This window comes from Marmota marmota, unplaced genomic scaffold (genome assembly GCF_001458135.2).
Source record: "Marmota marmota marmota unplaced genomic scaffold, marMar, whole genome shotgun sequence".
NCBI lineage: Eukaryota > Metazoa > Chordata > Mammalia > Rodentia > Sciuridae > Marmota > Marmota marmota.
Window position 1 is genome coordinate 5,134,872 of NW_026000206.1, and position 17,655 is coordinate 5,152,526.

At 47.7% G+C, this 17,655-nt stretch overlaps 1 protein-coding gene across 1 annotated transcript in view; it reads left to right on the top strand.

Moving 5' to 3' along the window:
- Positions 1–17,655, top strand: part of Dmbt1 (deleted in malignant brain tumors 1) — a 170,912-nt gene that overhangs the window by 36,013 nt on the left and 117,244 nt on the right. Inside the window, exon 15 of the mRNA XM_048791448.1 lies at positions 8,365–8,380. Within this exon, the coding sequence (XP_048647405.1) occupies positions 8,365–8,380 (16 nt within the window). The remainder of the gene's footprint in view (positions 1–8,364; positions 8,381–17,655) is intronic.

The following is a 17,655-nucleotide window of genomic DNA, read 5'->3' on the forward strand; positions in this document are numbered from 1 at the left end:
CACACAGAGTAGAATTAGACCTGGTTGCTATCTTCCCCCAGGGCTCTAAGTCTCTGGGGCCCATGTGTAGGGCTTGGGCAGAGTTCTGGCCTGGAAACAGACAGACCTGGCCCCTGTCTCTTCTGGGTCTGAACTGCCAGAACGCACACTTCTCATCTGTAAAGTGAAAATGCTAGCACGTCTCTTAGGACTGTTGAGAGGGTTCAATAAAGTAATGTTAATCAAACTGCCTTGGCCCCTGCTTGGTGTGAGTCGCTGAGTGCTGGGTGAACAGTAGTTTTTGTGATGATCACCACTGTTACCCAGAGGAACAGCGTTAGTGACAATCTCATTCCTCCTGATGATAATAATGTAACACTGGGTGTGTTGAAATCAGGTCTGGGCAGCTGTGGAGACACAGCAGCAGGGCTTCGTAGGGACTGCTGGCAGGGTGTGGCACTGCACAAGCCAGATCCTGTTCCCCCCTAGAGCAGGGAGTACAGTCTCTGCCCTGCTGTTTGGTCAGGGGGGTGGATGAAGCAGGGCTCGCTGTGGGCTTCTCAGGATATCTTCCCAGATTGGAGACAGGTCAGCAGATGTGCTGGCCGTGGTGACAGGGGCAGGAGTGGGGCAGTAATGGCCACGAATCCTCTTCACGATCAGCGTGCCCACCTTGGGTGGGTGTCTGACAGCTCCTCCTCTTCCTGCCCTGGGTTAAGCCCATCCCCGTGGCCCGCTGGTTCTAGACTCTTTCCTTACTTATTCATTCAGTGCATTTATCTACTGAAGGCCTACTGTGTGCCAGGAGGCAAGAAAATAAACAGATAAAGATTAAAGTGTTACACTCCAGTGGGGCAAGATGCAATCACCTGATGGGGTCGGACCTACCGAGATGAGCGGGGCAGGAGGGGCTGGGCCGGGCCAGCTCTCCTCTTACTCGACTCCAGCAGCCACCGCAGTGGGGCAAGGTGCCTCTTGCCTGGGACTCTTGCAACCATTCCGAAAATACCCCACCCCCTCCCCTCCGGTCTTGTTCTCCCAAAGCCCAGCTCTCAGTTCCTACCCCAAACCCCTTCCCTGACTCCGTGGCTAACAAGACTATGCGAAATAAATCTCTCAGCCTGAACTCAACGGCCATCTGGGGCGTGGCCTCGGCTTCCCCTTGGCAACTTCCTTGATTTCTCTACCCTTCCCACAGAACAGCTCTAGGGGGTCACCGCCCTGCCTTGCCTGCCCTCTCCGGGTCCTCTAGGCTCCATCCAGGCCCCCACTCTCCCCAGACCCGGCAGAGGCGGATGTAGAGAAGCTGGCCACTCCCGGGGTGCTGTCACAGCACGGCCGTCCTCGAGGGGGTCGCCCTAGCTGGCTGTGGCAGGTCGTGCTGGGGAGGATGAAGTGACCTCAGAGCCACCCTTGGAGCACTAGGACGCAAGCCACAGCTCGCTCAGACGAGGGCCCGTGACCTCAGGCACCCAGAGAGGCTGCAAGGAATGAGGTGCCCAGCTTGGTGCCCAGCAGCATTCTGACCCCAGGGGCAGGGTGAGGTGGCAGTGAAGAAAGGCAGGAGTCAGGGCTTTCCCAGATCCACAGGCTCAGGCTGGGCAGAATGTCACAGAAGAATGGTGCCAATGGCTACACCTACGTGCCGTTGTGAGCCAAAACCTAGCGGCAGCAGAACCCTCTCTAGATAGAAACCCTTGTCTGGTCTTTCATTAATCAGCTCCTTGGACGACAGTACAAGTCTCGACTTTCCGCACGATAGGGCAAACTGAACAAAATATCCCTTTGAAAGCAAGTGAGTGTCCGCTTGGTCAGAGTTTCCAGAGGCTCACCTACATACTGGACCTCTCGACTGGACCCTGTCAGCAGGAACAGCAAAGGGCTTCCAGAACCCTCCAGGGAATGGATAGTGTGTCCTCCCCGTGTGGCCTGTTTGGGATCTGTCCAGAGCAGGATATGAAGGATGAAGACCAGAAAAAGACAAGAATGCTGCCACACCGTGATTCTTCGTGCTTGTGACTTAAAATCAAACATGACTGCTCCATTCCTCCAGGAGACTGCATCTCTCTGTTTGTGACACTGTGTCCACACTGTGGGCTACAGAGGGTTGGGGAGTGGGCACGCAAACCCCGAGGGCCCCTAGGAGAGGAGTCTTGCTTGCACAACGTCTCCAGGGAGAATGGGGTTGACAGGTGACCCCAGAAGCTCAGAAGAGACGGATGGGTTCCAAGGCGGCAGTGAATCTGCTGGAAGGCAGAAGAGAAGGCAGACCCCAGGCCCTTAGCTGGACTCCACAGGAATGGGAACGTTTGTGTACCGTGCTGGCATCCACCCCTGGACCAGGCTCAGGACCCCTCCCCAGAGAGGGAGCTTCTCGGACAAGCCTAACTCTGTGACTTGAGTGGGGTGAAGCCCAGTAGGACAGCAGCTGCTGGGGATACTCCAGGACAAAGGGACAGCTCTGTAGCTCTGACCGGTGCTGACTGAGAGCTGCCCACCAGCTCTCTGTGGGCTGCAGGGTGAGCTCCTGAACCTTTCTAGGGAGCAGAGGAGCTAGGGGGCGGATTTTGCCAGTGTCCTTCTCCTGGCCATCCCTGCCCATACCCCACGTGCCCTCCCAGGTGATCCAGAAGAGACTGGAGGTCAGGCTGTGGGGCCAGCCTGTCATGGAACTCAGTGGCAATGCAGTGAAAGGCAGGCACCTGCCCAGGCAGCCGCCTTGGGAAAGCCCTCAGAAAGCGAATTCTATGTGTTTGGAAATCTTATTAAAGGCCAGCTGATAAACAGCTGTTACTAAGAATTCCGTTGTAGAGACTTACAATTTAGTGAACCATGTTAGGAACAAAGGTCTATTCACCACTTCCTCGTTCTTTGGCTTCATATGACTTCCATCATTGCCTAAGGTTATTTGCATGTATCATCTCTGTCTGGTGGAAAGGCTACCTAGTGCTAAGTGACAGCCCATCTAGTCCCAGCTCCACATACAGTAGTGCCATATTGTTAGCATAAAATGGCCATCGTGGGGGGGACATGCAACGAATGGAAATCATGCTCCAAACCAGGGCTCTATCATTCCCAGAAGTTGTTGGTCAGCATTTCCCAACGTGCCACGGCCCACAGCTCATCCATTAGGGATCCACACACTTGCAGAGCTGGGAAAAACTCTCTGCTGGGCTGCCACTATGTTCAAACTTCCTCCATGAGCATTACCTCCTGTGAAGGGCATCTTATTTGAGTAGGTGTAAAATCTAAGGTTACTTGGGCCAGGAGAGGTCTTGGCAAGTTCCATCAGGCTCTGAGGAAAGCAAGACCTCACAAAGCCCAGGTGGACCATGGTTGTGTGCCCGTGAGGAGGGGCAAGCTGCCCAGGGGCAGGAGAGGGACAAGGCATGCACCAGGAGCCCCGAGGAGGGGCTGTGCCATGAAGATGTTGAGGCCTGGCCCTCTCTTCCCCACCCTGAGCTCAGCACCAAATTCCCTCTCGGGCCCCTCTTCGCCATGCAGGAGTCTGAAGCCCCTCAATCCTAACTCAGATCTCTGGCCTGAGGCCACTGGCAGGTGACAGTTCTGTTTGTCCTGGAACTCCTGGCCAGGAGCCATATTTTTGTGTCTATGACCTGAAGTGAGGACCAGAATCCCTGCAGATCAGACTCAAAAATGGTACCACAGGATCCCCTGGAGGTTAAACCTCCAAGAGTGAGCCACGGAGCCTGTGGGGCACTATGGCCTCTGGCAACTGGAGCGCCCAGCCAGGGCAGCTGCTCAGAAGGAAAAGGAGGGCCCAAAGCACACACAGCAAGAGCACTGTGTGGAGATGAGGCTCATGCCATGGGGCTAAGATTCTTGAAGAGTAGGCAGTCAACAGAGGGGTGGAAAATTTCAAAATTTGCCGCATCCTCATTTGTAGCCTATGGGGAGCTCTTCAGGTCAAGAGAGCCTTAACTGGTCGACTCCCACCAGACTGTCCCGTGATCCAATGCCGTCAGAATCTCCCCTCAACCCATCTGCTTCCACCGCTTGCACCCATTATAGGCTTTGGGGGCGGGGATTATAGGGGGCAAAGGTGAAGAAAACTCGCCTCTTGATGCTTGTCCTCTGTGGCTATCTAAGTGAAAGAGGACCAAGGTGCCTGAGGTGCCAATGGGGAGTGCCAACCTCAGGGGTGGGGGTGGGCTGTAGACTGAAATGTCAGGAGCTCACAGGGAACAAGGGATCAGAAGACTCTTAGGACAGAGACCTTCACATGTCACCTTCCTCCCCTGTGGGTGTCACTGGTGAGATGTTAGGAGAGGAGTGGAGTGGGTGGGAGGGACCAGGAAGCTGCTGGACATTTGGACCTATAAAATCACAGGGAGGCTCTCATATAGGGTTGTTAGGGGTTTGTGCTTGACTCAGTCAGTGTCTGGGTTGTTTTAATTATTTTGATTCCTAGGGAGGCATTCTCAGATGGGACTAGGAATTGCAAAAGCATGTGAGCCTTAGTGTGTGTGTGTGTGTGTGTGCGAGCGCGCATGCGTGTGTGTATTTAATATTGGGTTATGAATTGGTGAATTCCTTTGTTTGGGCTGCCATACAAATATCATAGATTGGGCAATTTAAACCACATAAATTCGGAAGTCCAGGTTCTCTGTGTGCATCTCTATCTTAATCTCCTCTTCTTGTGAAGTCCCATTAGGTATGGGGCCCTCCTAATATCTCCTTTAACCTTAATTACCTCTTTAAAGACTCTGTCTCCAAATACAGTCATATTGTGAGATACTTTGAATTAGGATTTCAGCATATGTATCTTGGCAGAGTGGGGCTCCGTGCAGCCCATAACAACTGGAAAATGTCTTCTAACATCACTTGCAGAGCTGTTAGGAACATTTGTGACTCACTGTGTTCAATGCAGGCAGTGATGGCAGTTTTTGACCTCCAGAAGAAATGGAAGAGAATTGTCTCAGAGGCCAAGGGCACCCTGAGGGCTGGGAGCTCTAGGACTCTGTCCTAAGATGCTGTCCAAAACCAGGCCTTGAAGGGCTTGTCTTTGAATATTTCTCACCATCATATATAGGTCTATAAACATGTGCCTTCTTCTTCCTGTAACATGGATGATGACAACATCATCCCTGGAGATAAAGGATGCTGAACTGAGGTGTTGCTGTTTGAGTAAAATATAAAGATGGTGCAAGGGAATTAAAAAAGGCTGAGCTGTATCAGAAAGTAGTTTTCAAACTTTAGCCTCCAGTGGGGAGCTTCTTCTGGCAGCCTGGCCTGCAACACCAGCTTGCAGCCCTTGCCATACCCGCCGGAGCTTCTGAGGGGTGACTCTCCAGCCACTTCTAGATAACTTATTTGGTGTCTGATGCAGATGCAGCCGTGAGTCCCTGCTGGGACGATCTCCTGGGCACTCAACACCTAGCGGTAAGAGAGAGCCTATGAAAAGACAGAGGGTGGAAATTTTCAAAATTAAAAAAAAAAAAAACAAGCTGATCAGTCAACAGGCTCAATAGGAAAGCAACGTTCCAGATGGGACTAGGAATTGCAATGGTCTAAGGTCCAGAAATGACGGGAAGCCCAGTGGCAAGCTGGGCTGACGCTCGGCCTGCAGGGCCAGCTCCATGTTCCCACGGGGCTGGGAAGGCTCCCTAGATAGGCTCTCCAGTGGGCCGACCCACCCAGCGAGCAAGAGAGGCTGATGTGATCCTGTCGATCTGAGGGCCAGAGCTGCGGGAGGCAAAGGCCACAGACAGGGCCCAGGCACCCACCCATCTTTGGCAGATCTGCCCTCTCCCCACCGCCATGGCAGGTGATTCCGCTGGTTCCAGGCTAGGGTCCCAGGAGGGGCCCAAGTGAAACCCTGAGACCAGGAGAGGACCGCACCAGTGGGAGGGTGGGAGAACTGGGGGGGAGCACAGACGTAGGGAGAGACAAAGGGAAATTGATGATGAAATACCTCCCACTCCAAATGGGCTGTAAATCAAAAGCACAAAATACAATCATGTGAATAAAATGCTAAAGATGACAGCCAGCAAAACCAACAGTCGGACTGCAAATTTACCCCAGATTTGTTTTGCAGCTTTGCTATTGAGTTAAAATTCAAACGGCATAAATTTAACCACTCTAAAGTATACAGTTCAGTAGTTTTTAGTACTGTCACAATGTTGTGCAATCCCCTCCTCTTTCTGGCTCCAGTTTTTTTGTTTTTTGTATTTCATCATCTCTAGGTAAAACCCTGTGCCTGTTCAGCAGGCATTCCTACTGCCCTCCCCGCAGGCCCCACAACCACTAATCTGCTTTCTGTGTCAACGAGGTACCCACTCACTCTGTTCACTCCAGATTAACTCTAAAGAACATTCCCATAGAGGTTTTAATAAGAATGTTAAAGATGACCCAAGTATCACTGAACGCATAACTTGAGTTTTCTTTTTCTTAAATTTGTTTTGAAATGCTTTCCGACGCACAGAAATGTTGCAAGAAGAGCACCGAGAACTCCCAGATCCACACGAGGCAGATCCCCTCCACTGGACTCTCCCTGCGTTGGCTCCACCACCCTCTCGGTTTCTGTTTATTCCCATTTTCATCAGTTCTTTTTTTCCTGAACCATCTGAGAGTAAGCTGCAGACAAGAAGCCTCATCAGCCCTGAATAAGCCAAGCCAGCATTTCCCCCCAACAGAGACACCTTTCTGCACCATTACCAATTCCAGAAATCAACTCTTCCCATCCAGGCCACAGACCCCGTTCCAATATTGCCAACTGTCCCCACACTGTCTCTTTCATTTTCAGGGTCCAGGATTCCACTGGAAAGCACACATTGCATTTAGTTACAAGGTCTCCTCAGTACTGACCCACTCAGAAGGAGTCCTCCATCTGCTCCTGACTGTGAAAAGTCAAGGCTTGGAGTGTGTGTGATGCCCTCTGTTCGGGTCCATCCACTGTTTCCTGATGGTGGATCTCATCTTGCATCCTTGGCAGGAAAAATCACAGCAATGATGCTCAGCTCTTCCAGGGCATCATAGCAGGGGCACATGACGTCCACCCACCACTCCTGTGGTGATCTGAACTTTGGCCACCTGGTCATGTTGGTGCTGTTGGTTTCTTGGTGGCCAAAGGAGCCATCCTTCTTTTTGTTACTGATTTTCATTTTGAGATTTTGCCATTATCCTTTGCCCCTGTTAATGAGCATAGTTATCAAGTTTTTGGTGTGGTGAGAACATGGAGACCTATTACCCAAGAGCTGTGGTTGGAAAGGATTTCAGGGTAACGGCTGACTTAGAACCCCAGAGCTGTGCTACGTGCCAGGAAGAACATTTGCTGAATGGTAGGTGACGAGCTGATTTGGAATGGAGGGAACATTCAATGATGGATTTAAAAGACATAATTGTCCTTTAAATCAAAGTTTCTTATCTTTAAGTCTTTGATCCATTTTGAATTGACTCTTTTTGCATATAATGAGAGAGTCTAGTGTCTTTCTTCTATATATAAATATACAGTTTTCCCAGAACCAATTGTTGAAGAGACTTTCCTTTCTCCAAAGAATGTACTTATGCATGTGATCAAATTTGAGGAGTTTTCTTCTCTTATATCTTCAATATTTTTCTTTCCTTACTTCTTCTAGAACACCCATAAAGCATATGTCAGTATGCTTGATGGTTTCTCATAGATTCCTTAGGTTCTATTCTCTATTCCTCATTTGAAAATTCCTCATTCCACTCTTCCCTGGAATGGATGGTTCCAATTGCTTTACCTTCAGCTTCAGCAATTCTTCCGCCTGTTCGATTCTGCTGCTCTTCTCTCTAGTGAATTTCCATTTCAGGTGTTGTGCTTCTTGGCTCCAGATTATCTACTCTAGGTTTTATAATTCAAATGTCTTTTAGGATATTCTAGGATTATTTTTGCATTGTTCTCTTGATTCCCTTTATGTCTCTACCCATGGTGCCCTCTATCTCTTTGATCATATCTAGGAAGTTTATTTTAAAATATTTGTTTAGTAAGCCATTAGTCTGGGCTTCTTCAGGGATGGCTACTGTTACTCCTTTTTTATTAAATTTATGGATGTGGATCATACTTTCCTTTCAAGTACACACACACACACACACACACACATGCACACACTTCCAAGTTCTGTTGAATAATGGACATTTGAATATTTTACTGTATTAACCATGGATATAGGTTTCTCTCCCTTCCCTGGGGGGCTGAAATTATTTCTGTTGAGGGCTACAGTAATCAATATGTTCAGTGATTTTTTCCGAACTGTACCTGCAAAGACTCTATTCCTTTTTTGTGTAAAGTTCCTGGAGTATCTGTTCCAGTTTTATTCGACTAGCCATAGTCCTGGCACAGATTTCCTCCAACACTAACCTCTTTCCTCATCCAACACTCCCAGCATTTGCAGTTTGAAGGACTCCACAGCCTAATGTGGTTACTCCTGAGACATGTGGCAAGCTCAGCCGTTGTTGCACTGGAGGGACAACACCTGGGGCTCCAGGCCCGTCACCTTCCATTAGGTCACTTTTCTGACTCACTCTTTGACTCCCTGCTGAAGACCTTTCAATGACCACCTGCTTTTTGGATAAAGTTTACTCTTCTTAGGATGAATCACAGGATCCTTCATGACCCAGTTCCTGGATTCCCCGTCCCCCAGTCTCCATCTTTGTAAAAGATCCACAGCTTGACTCATTCTGTCCGTCTGCCTGGAATGCATCCCGTAGCCCTACCAGACTCATCATTCTATGTTTAGGGGCCTCTGTTTGTACCTTATGATTGAGGCTCAGTTTTCCAAAATAATTCCTGGTTCTCTTCCCAGGTGAACAGTCTCTGTGTTCTTTATGCTTATCTTTATTCTCCTTGTAGAATTTAAAGCATGCAATTGTCTGCTTATTTTTTTGTCTCTAACAAAATAGATGATCTATCTTTGGGATTCAAGGAATACTTCTTGAATGATTGAAGGAAGGAAGATAGAAAGGCAGGTAAGAAGAAAGGAAGGAAGTAAGGAAGTACAGAGATGAAAGAAAGAAAAAAAAAGGAGAAATCCAGACAGTGGTTATGCAGCCACAAATGTCTTTCTCAACACAAGAACAATTGCAGCATTTATATCCCAGGCAGTCTTCTTCATTTAATGCATAATTCCCCTCTTCATCAATTATGATCAAAGCCAACTAGAGCCTGAAATGGTGGGCTACAAATGATGTGAATTCTGTTTCAAAGGGCTCCTGCCCCTCTAGACTTGATGCAGGAGTAAAACCACCATTAGGTCACAGAGCTGCTTTGTAAGGACAACCTAGAGCTGTTGTATTAAAAAAAAGGTAAGATTTCTATCTACCAAATCTTAACTGGGGGATTATGAAAAAAGGTGTAGTGGAGAAGTCCAGGTGGGTACTTAAGAGGAGGAGATTTGTGAGAGGCTTAGAGATAAGTAGGCATTTCCTGCTTTACCCTCTCTCCAAATATCAGAGTGTGCACTGTTCTCAAAATGTCCTCATAGTTTAGCCTGCGACCTGCGCTGGCTTCATGAAAGAAGGTTTGAGTCGTGAGAAACCACTAGGGAGTTTTAAATTAAAGAGACAAGACTCTAATTACCTAAACCAGCTCCAGGATGGCTTCTCCTACCTCCAGCCTCCAGCCACCTGTTGTGGTAGCGAGGTTTACTGAAGAGGCTAGTGAGAGAGGGAGAACACGCCAGGGAGTGGGCTTTTATTGGGGAACAAAAAATTCTGGGGAAAATCCCATCCAATGAAGGTTAAGGGGGGCAGCATCCCAAGGTCAGGGGCGACGATTGGATCTTTGGGGCAGTGGCCAGACACGCCTCTGCACAGACAAGCCCTCGGACCTGGAGAAGGGTGGGGAAAGCTCTGACACAGCTGTGCCTAAGCGCCTCTCGCCCAGCCAGGGAGGGAACTCAAATCACCTGCGAAGATGGCCTCTCACACTCCTAGTGGTCTTTTCTACTTTTCAAAGATTGCTTTTGGATTTGACCATCTTTAGAACCAAGGAGGAACCCAGGCTTGGTCAAGAGTGTGACGAGTATAAAGGATGTCATAGATGTGCCCTGGAGGGATGTCACACTGCTGTCCTGTTATACTACTGAAAGGCCCTGGCTTCTTTCCTGTGAGCAGGAGACATGGAGGGTACATGAGGGATGGAAAAGAGCTTGTAAAAGCAGAGGGTGAGAGGGACGTGAGGAGCCCTCCCAGGTCCCACAGTGCCCCTGAGAAGTTCGTTTTTCGGGAGGTTGGGAGGAACACCTCTTTTCCGTGCCCATATTCAGGGAGGGGAGCTTGGGCTGCTGGACCAGCCAGCTCTGCTCCATGCCCCACCTGCCAGGGGGAGGGAGTCACTTGAGGGGCTTCTCATCCTGCCGCTGACAGGACACACACCACTGCTCTGCCTTTGTTGTGATGGACCAGGGGCCTGAAGCCCAACCTGGTCTCTAGAACAGAAATGCCAGTGTGAGAATCCCAGGGCCACAGCAGAGCTTCCTGGAAACCTTGAGATCTGGAAGCCAAGCGGGGTGGAAGGTTCCGGATGACGGTCCTCCGTTCCTAAGAACCGAGGCTTTTCTTCTCTTGTCCACACCTGGCCGGCTCTTCTCATAAACAAAGCCAGTGAGATCTGGGGTCCAGTCATTTGTGAACAGGCTGCGGGGGGCGGGATAATTCCCTATGCCGATGGCTGTGCTTTCCTCTACCCCAACAGCCTCCCCTGGGTGAGTAAAGAGGCCAAAGACGCCTATGGACCTCCCGGGTGGGATTACCTTGAGCGACTTCGTGGAGGCATCTCTTTTACATAGAAACCATTCTCCAGCTGTATAAATATCTTGACTTTAGAGGTGAGGAAGCTGAGCTTTAGCAAGAGTAAATGACTTGTCCAAGGCCACACAATTAGTAGTGCCAATTAGATCTCGAACCCAGGGCCACGTGCATCTTAAACTGTGCAGAGTAGATAATGAGGAAAGTTCACCTCGTACCACACCTGTGCACGCCTGTGCAGTTCTGGGCATCTCAGGTGCTGTACTTGGGTCTCACAAAGGGTATAACTTCCATAAATTGAGAATATTGATTTCTCCTCACTATAAAATTGTATTTGATCAGTTTATTTTTACATCAAATTGATAATTAATCTCATTACAGAATTTTAAACAGGAAATGTCCAGATCAGAGTGCGTGTCACCAATGGTCTAGGTTTGCCTAGAACTGAGGGTTTTCTGAGACAGGAGGCTTTGAGGACAGGTGGGTCACCCTCATCAGGGTGAGCTTTCTCACTGTGACTCCAGAGTGGTGACATTGCACTTTGAGTGAAATCACAAAAAGTGGGGAAAGCAGGGAATGAGCTGGTGTCTGATGCTGAGAGCCAGGCCTTCCTTCCCCCTTGCCTCATGTGACCCAGGGCTGCTCCTGGGACGCTCTGCCCTCTGCACTTGGGCCCCTCTCCACGGGAGGCCTATTGTCCATTCTCCTCCTTGAAACTGTCAGTAAGTCCAGTTTCTTCTCTCTCTCTTTTCCTGTCTAGACAGATTTTCGTCATCATTTTGTTTACCCAACAAGCAAACGGTGAGTGTGGCCATATTATTTCATGCTTTCCATCGCCTCCCATGGAGGGCATGTGCTTTGGGACGGAGTCTAAATGGTATCGGGAGATACATGCACCAGGGACACATCATGGCCAAAAACAAAGTAGTAACCGCTGCAGCTTTAACCATCCTTAAATCCTCCTTTCCAATCTCAATTTTTAATTCCAATTATATCCATCCCATCCCATGGACAACCTCAGGAGCCCCCTCTGCCCTTCTGCCTGCTCAGCCTCAGGAGGCAGGGAAAGGCGCCATCTCTCCATAGAGCCTGTCTTGCAGCAGGACCTCTAGGGGCCTGGAGTGGGCAGAGCTGAGGGCAGCTCCATCTGCAAGAGCAGACACGAGAGCACGGAAGGAAGAGGGGACAGGGCAGCGTGAGGCGCGGGCTGGAGGGCGGGGAGCTGGCCTGGAGACGCAGTTACTTTAAGTGTGTTTATTGCTTCATGCTCAATTTAGGCAGAAACAAGGAGTAGGCACTGCACAACAAGAGCACAGCTGACCCCAGGCAGCCCCAGGGTGGGCACCTTCATCTTGGCATTGCTGGACTTCACCTGAGTCCAGCGGTACTGGGAAAGGGGAAGGTGAAAGTATACCCCCATCCCTTTGTGCTCAGGGAGAGGCTCCCTGTAAAGAACCACTCTTCCCTGACTTTGAGAAGCCTGGGCTGACCCCTCGCTTTCTAGGACAACCTAGACACTGTCTCCTGAATTCATATTCTTTCTCTCTCTCTCTCTACTTTTATTCATAAATGATCGTTCTCCCAGAATGAACCGCTCCTCAGTTGGCTTAACCACACTTCGTTAAGCTTCTGTCCTCACACAGGATGGTGCGCTTGGACTCACCCCTGAGGGTAACGTTGCAAGGCAGAACAACCCTCCTGAAGACCCTTTGGACCCTCCAGGAAATCTGCTGACCCCAAGGAAGTGCATTCCCGGTCAACCGCCTGGTCACACTGCCTGTGTGCCCTGGTCACCCAGCCCAGCCCAGCCCTCACCTTCAGTCCTGCCAGCCTCTGTCCAGCACCCTGGAAACAAAGCTCCTTTCTCTCTGGCCCTCGAGACACTTAGTAGCCAATCCTGTTGTTGGAGCATCTGACTCGTTGCTATCTTCCTTTGGAATAAAGTCTTTCTTTGGCTAAGTCGAGTTTGTCTTAGTTCCTGTCACTGAGTTGGAGCCCCAGGCATCACTGGGAGGGACCATGAAGTCCCTCTGATCTGTCTCAAGTGTAAGATGGATTTTCATGTGTCAAGGCCTCTCTTGGGGCCGTGGAGCCATCTACTTGCTGTTCGTCTCTCCTGCCCTAAGAAGGGACCTTCAGGCAACCGACGAGGTGGCGCTGGTCTCTGTTGCCATTCTGGCGGTGCGGTTGGCCATCAAGAAGGTCTTGGTGAGGGCGTGCTGAACTTCTCCTACTTCCCACGGGTCAAAACCAAATTGTATTTCATGATTATAACAAATTATATTATACGTGTATGGGTCCTGAGAAAAGCTCCAAGAAGACCCAAATTTAGAAGTTTGTGGGATAACACACTCCAGTTATCTATGCTGTTCAGCTGTCATGTTGCATTTTGATCAGACATTGGTTGACTGATCAGACTTTGGATCTAGCCAGCTAGGGTTTATCTCGGAAACGTAGAATGGGGACTGGAAATCTCTCCATCATGCCCAAATGTGCATGACCATGTATACAGTCAACTCTCCATAAAACCCACGATTCTGCTTTGCTTAGGATAGTAGCTGGCCCACAGATGTATTGAGTTCCTACTATGTAAAATCGAAACTTTCTACAATGTTTATGGAGATGAGAAGCCCCTGCTTTGAGTTCGAAGTTGGTTATAAATGTCTTTGGTATTTTGAGGTGGGATCTAACGTTCTCACTTGTCATTTACAGGTCGGTGGCTTCTCTGATTATTTTTTGATTCATGTTAACAGGCCCTAGGGCTCCTAGGACACGTCTGAGGAATCTCTGTGGAGATATCCTCTTCTGATGAGATGAAAAGTTAAATGTTTCCAGTGAACCAACTTAACATACACTAATATGTTATGTTAGTTACCCAACCAACTGGCCAGTGGATTTTGATTCAGGATTTTTCACATTGTTCTAAAGAACAATAATGAGTCAGGTAAGAAGCATAATTAATATTTATTTCTATATAAAACAAAAAATATATGTAATTATATATATGTAATTCCATATAGTCTTCCAAGTTGAATAAATGCTAAGAGAAATAATTTATTATCTTGGTAAATACTTTTGTTATAACATTGATTTAAGATCCATCCTTATAACCTTGTTTAGCTTACTTATGTCTGTTAAAATCCTACTTCCAAATAAGGTTGCATTCTGAGGTACTGGAGCTTAGAACTTTAGCCTATCTTTATGGAGGGATACAAATCAAAACATAACAGTTTTTAAATTCACTTTTTGTTGGTGGTTTTCAATCATACCTAATTGCGGGATTCATTATGTCATATTTGTACATATGCATTACATAATTTCATAATCTAGCTGATCTCATTCCCCAGTACCTTCCTTTTCCCTTCCCTCCACCCTTCCCCTGATCCACTTGCTCTTTCTACTGATCTCCTTTCTGTTATTATCATTATTTTAATTAATGAGCTATAATTATACATGTCCAAGCAGGATTTACTGTGCTCTGTCTGTACATGGACACAGTATAATTTGGTACCCTCCACTCCCAGCACTTCCCCATGACCTCCCCTCCCCCTGATCCTATTCCTCTACCCTGTTGGTCCCCCTTCTGGTTTTGTGAGACTCCCCCATTCTTTGACCCTCCCCTCTCTGGCTTCTGCATATGAGAGAAAAATTCAACCGTTGACTTTCTGAGCCTGGCTTATTTCACTTAGCACGGTGTTCTCCAATTCCATCCATTTACCAACAAACGCCATGATTTCATTTCTCTTTGTGACTGAGTGAACTGCATTGTGTATATGTCCCACATTTTCTAGATGTGAGGATGATCTGACTGCAACACCTGTCACCCAGTTGATCACCAGGCTTGATTTGGCTGATCTGCCTGGCTAGGAGAGTGTCCCCTTCCTCTGTCTCTGCTCCATATGTGACCCTCTGAAGCTATGTCAAATAGGATGCCCTTCCCTGATAGAGGAGGACTGTTCTCAGTCAAGGGTACACCAGTATCTGGGCTTCCCTGCTAGAATTTCCCACCAAGCTCTCAGCTCGTAACAGCTCTGTGTTTTCAATTGTCACTGGTTGATGGGTGGGATGTGAGTTATAAGTGAATCCTTTGAGGAACATCTTGCCTTAGTTCAGGTGAGATATGGTGGTGGTTTGGACCAAAAGGTGGCTGTGAAGATAGACAGAAAGGTCTGCCTGGAGGTGGCCTTGACCTAAGAGAAAGGCATGGGCAGGATATGAGGCAATGGATGGGAACAACCGGATTGAAGCCCATAAAAATAATGCAGATTCAGATAATTATAAACTCTTAGCTAATGTGAAGTAATTATGAAATACTTATTGTGCCTCCTGCTTCATTATCTGTTCCTGACTTTCCCACAAATTATCTCACTCCTCTCCTTCCTGTGAGGTAGACAGTATCATTGGCCCCACCTCCACAGGCAGAACCAAGGCTGAGGAATTCTGGCACTTGGCTGTGATCCCACAGCTCACCACATAATGGCACAGTCGTTCCCACCCAGGTCTGCCTGAGGCCTATAGCTGGAACCAGAGATTTATGGTGCCAAGAGGGAGATAAGGTTGGAGAGTTGGGGCTCCTAGGATTAGCATTATTGAGAATTTGTCTCATTCATTAACTATTTATTAGCTTGTCGAGGATAGAGGCCAAGACTTCTCTCTGCTTCTCTCCCTCTCTCTCTCTCCCCAAACTTTTTCCTGTTGTTTTACTTTCCAGCTTCTCTGCTTGCTCTTCCACCAACCCCAAAGTGGTCCAGTTTAAGTTTAATGCCTTCAAGTTTCTCAATAAAGATGTTCTGTGTGTCTTCAATGTAACACGAGCACTTGCTTAAACAATAGCATCCTAGTGCTATGGGGGCTCCCTCCAAGAGCCAGAATTAGAAACCCATCCTGACCAGAAGGACAAGGTAGACTGGGACCAATCCCCCCACCACCCCTGAGTCTTTCTGGAAAGAGAATATGGTAACAGAAAGTCACAATTAGTTCCACGCTCTGTGTTCATGGTCAACTGGGTGATATATAACGCACGCCTGACCCAGTAGTCCAACTGCCTTCATTTCTAAATACCTCTATTTTGTTCACCTATTCATTTATTCATCTGTAACCCAAAAGCCAGCTTGAGCTCAGTGCTCCTCAAAGTGCTATACAAGGCAAGATCAGCTTCCCGATTTTACCCTGATTGAAGACCCAAGTCTTCCTTGGACTTCCACAGATGACCAGGGGGCAGAGTCTCACTAACCACCTCCATGTTCCTCCATCCACACCTGCTCTCTCCCTTCTGAACTCTCTGCTGGATGTGAGCCTCTGCCCTTTCCTCAATTCCCAAACACCAGACCCCCAACCTCATTCAGACAAGGAACTCGTGAGTTTAATGTTTTTTTTTTTTTTTTCTGATCATGAGGGTTTCAGAGAGGATTCACTGTGCTCTGAAGAGCAAACAACTTAAAACGACATGTTAGGCATTCATGGTATCAAAGGCCCACAGCCTCCTTGCCTCTCCGGGCTTTTTACGGTCCTTTATCCCACACAGTGTCCAGCCTGATTCTATCTCCCTAGCTCTTCTTTCCTCTCCCTTGTTCTTCCTTTCTTATCAAGGGAAACATGAAATCCCTCTCATTTCCACATGCAAAGAGTCTAACCGTTCTTTCTTTGTTCATTGATTCCTCAAATTACACCCTGTTGGTCCCAAATAAATTATAAGGTATTTTTCCCCAAGAAAGACCACTTTCCCTAAGGTAAATCAGGTGCCAGCTCTTAAGGAATATAACTTCCACCTCATGGAATTATGTGATCATTTACTGATTACATACGATGCCCTAGGACTCGGAATGACTAAAAGTCACTCACATCTGGACCACCGTGGTGGAGAGGTGATGTTCGGAGGGTGAGGTCCAGGTGAGATGGAAGGAGCCAGGTCAGGCTGTCTAGGGTTACAGGGGAGGGCAGTGGGCACAGCCTAGAAGCCGTGGGCTGGACACATCCAAAGTGCTGGTCATATGCTTCATCCCAGGACCCTTCAGCTTGTTGGACCCAGCTGGTTCACCCACTCCAGGCCTCACATTATCAACCAGCCCTTTTGACTTCATGGGGCTCTCATGAGTCTTGGGTGAGGACATATTAAAACTAGAGGCTCTGAGCGTGGAAAAAGTGATGAGTTCTGTTTCCAAAAGCAATTCGAAATAAAACCAACACCAAACCTAAGTGTAAGGAGGTCCAAAGAAGTTCTGGGTTTTCCAATAATGAACATGTTCATTAATTAAGCTTAATGAACATAAATTATTTTTTCCTTCAAAACATCTACCATCTTTACCTATAATCTATCTATCCATCTATTTATATATCATCTACCTCATCTGTCAATTGGATAAACCAATACAGGGCCTTTGATAAGAACTTAATGCATCTCTTGTTCCCCTAGTATTCTTTGTTAATCTGAATTCTCAGGGAATAGGGATTGTTAGACAGTTCAGATTAAATGACTTCTCCCCAGAAGTCTCTTTTATTTTCAATTCTGAGTTCCAAAGGCTTTCTAAATTTCACATCATCATTAGCATAATCTATAGAGCATAAGATTTCACGGGGCCTTGTAGTCACTTATCTCTTGATCAGATATTACCATCTGGATGTTTTTATGTAAGTCAAGATAAGCAGATAGAATGAATATGTACTTACTATAGGGCATTTTCTAGAGCCTTTAAAAATTCAAATCTGGACCTAATTTTATTTTCATATATACTTCCTAAAAGCAGGCCCACATATACACACATAGGGTAACTGTGATTTATTTCTGGATGGCTCCAGGTAATCACGTTTACTATAATTAGCATTACATTAGTCAACAAGTTAGTTTTTGACTACAGCCAGTGGGGCAACACTTGACTTTCCTTCTTTTTCCAAAGGGGTAGGTTTATTCTCATAAGTGGTTTCAGGATCTCAAGAGAATTTGACTTG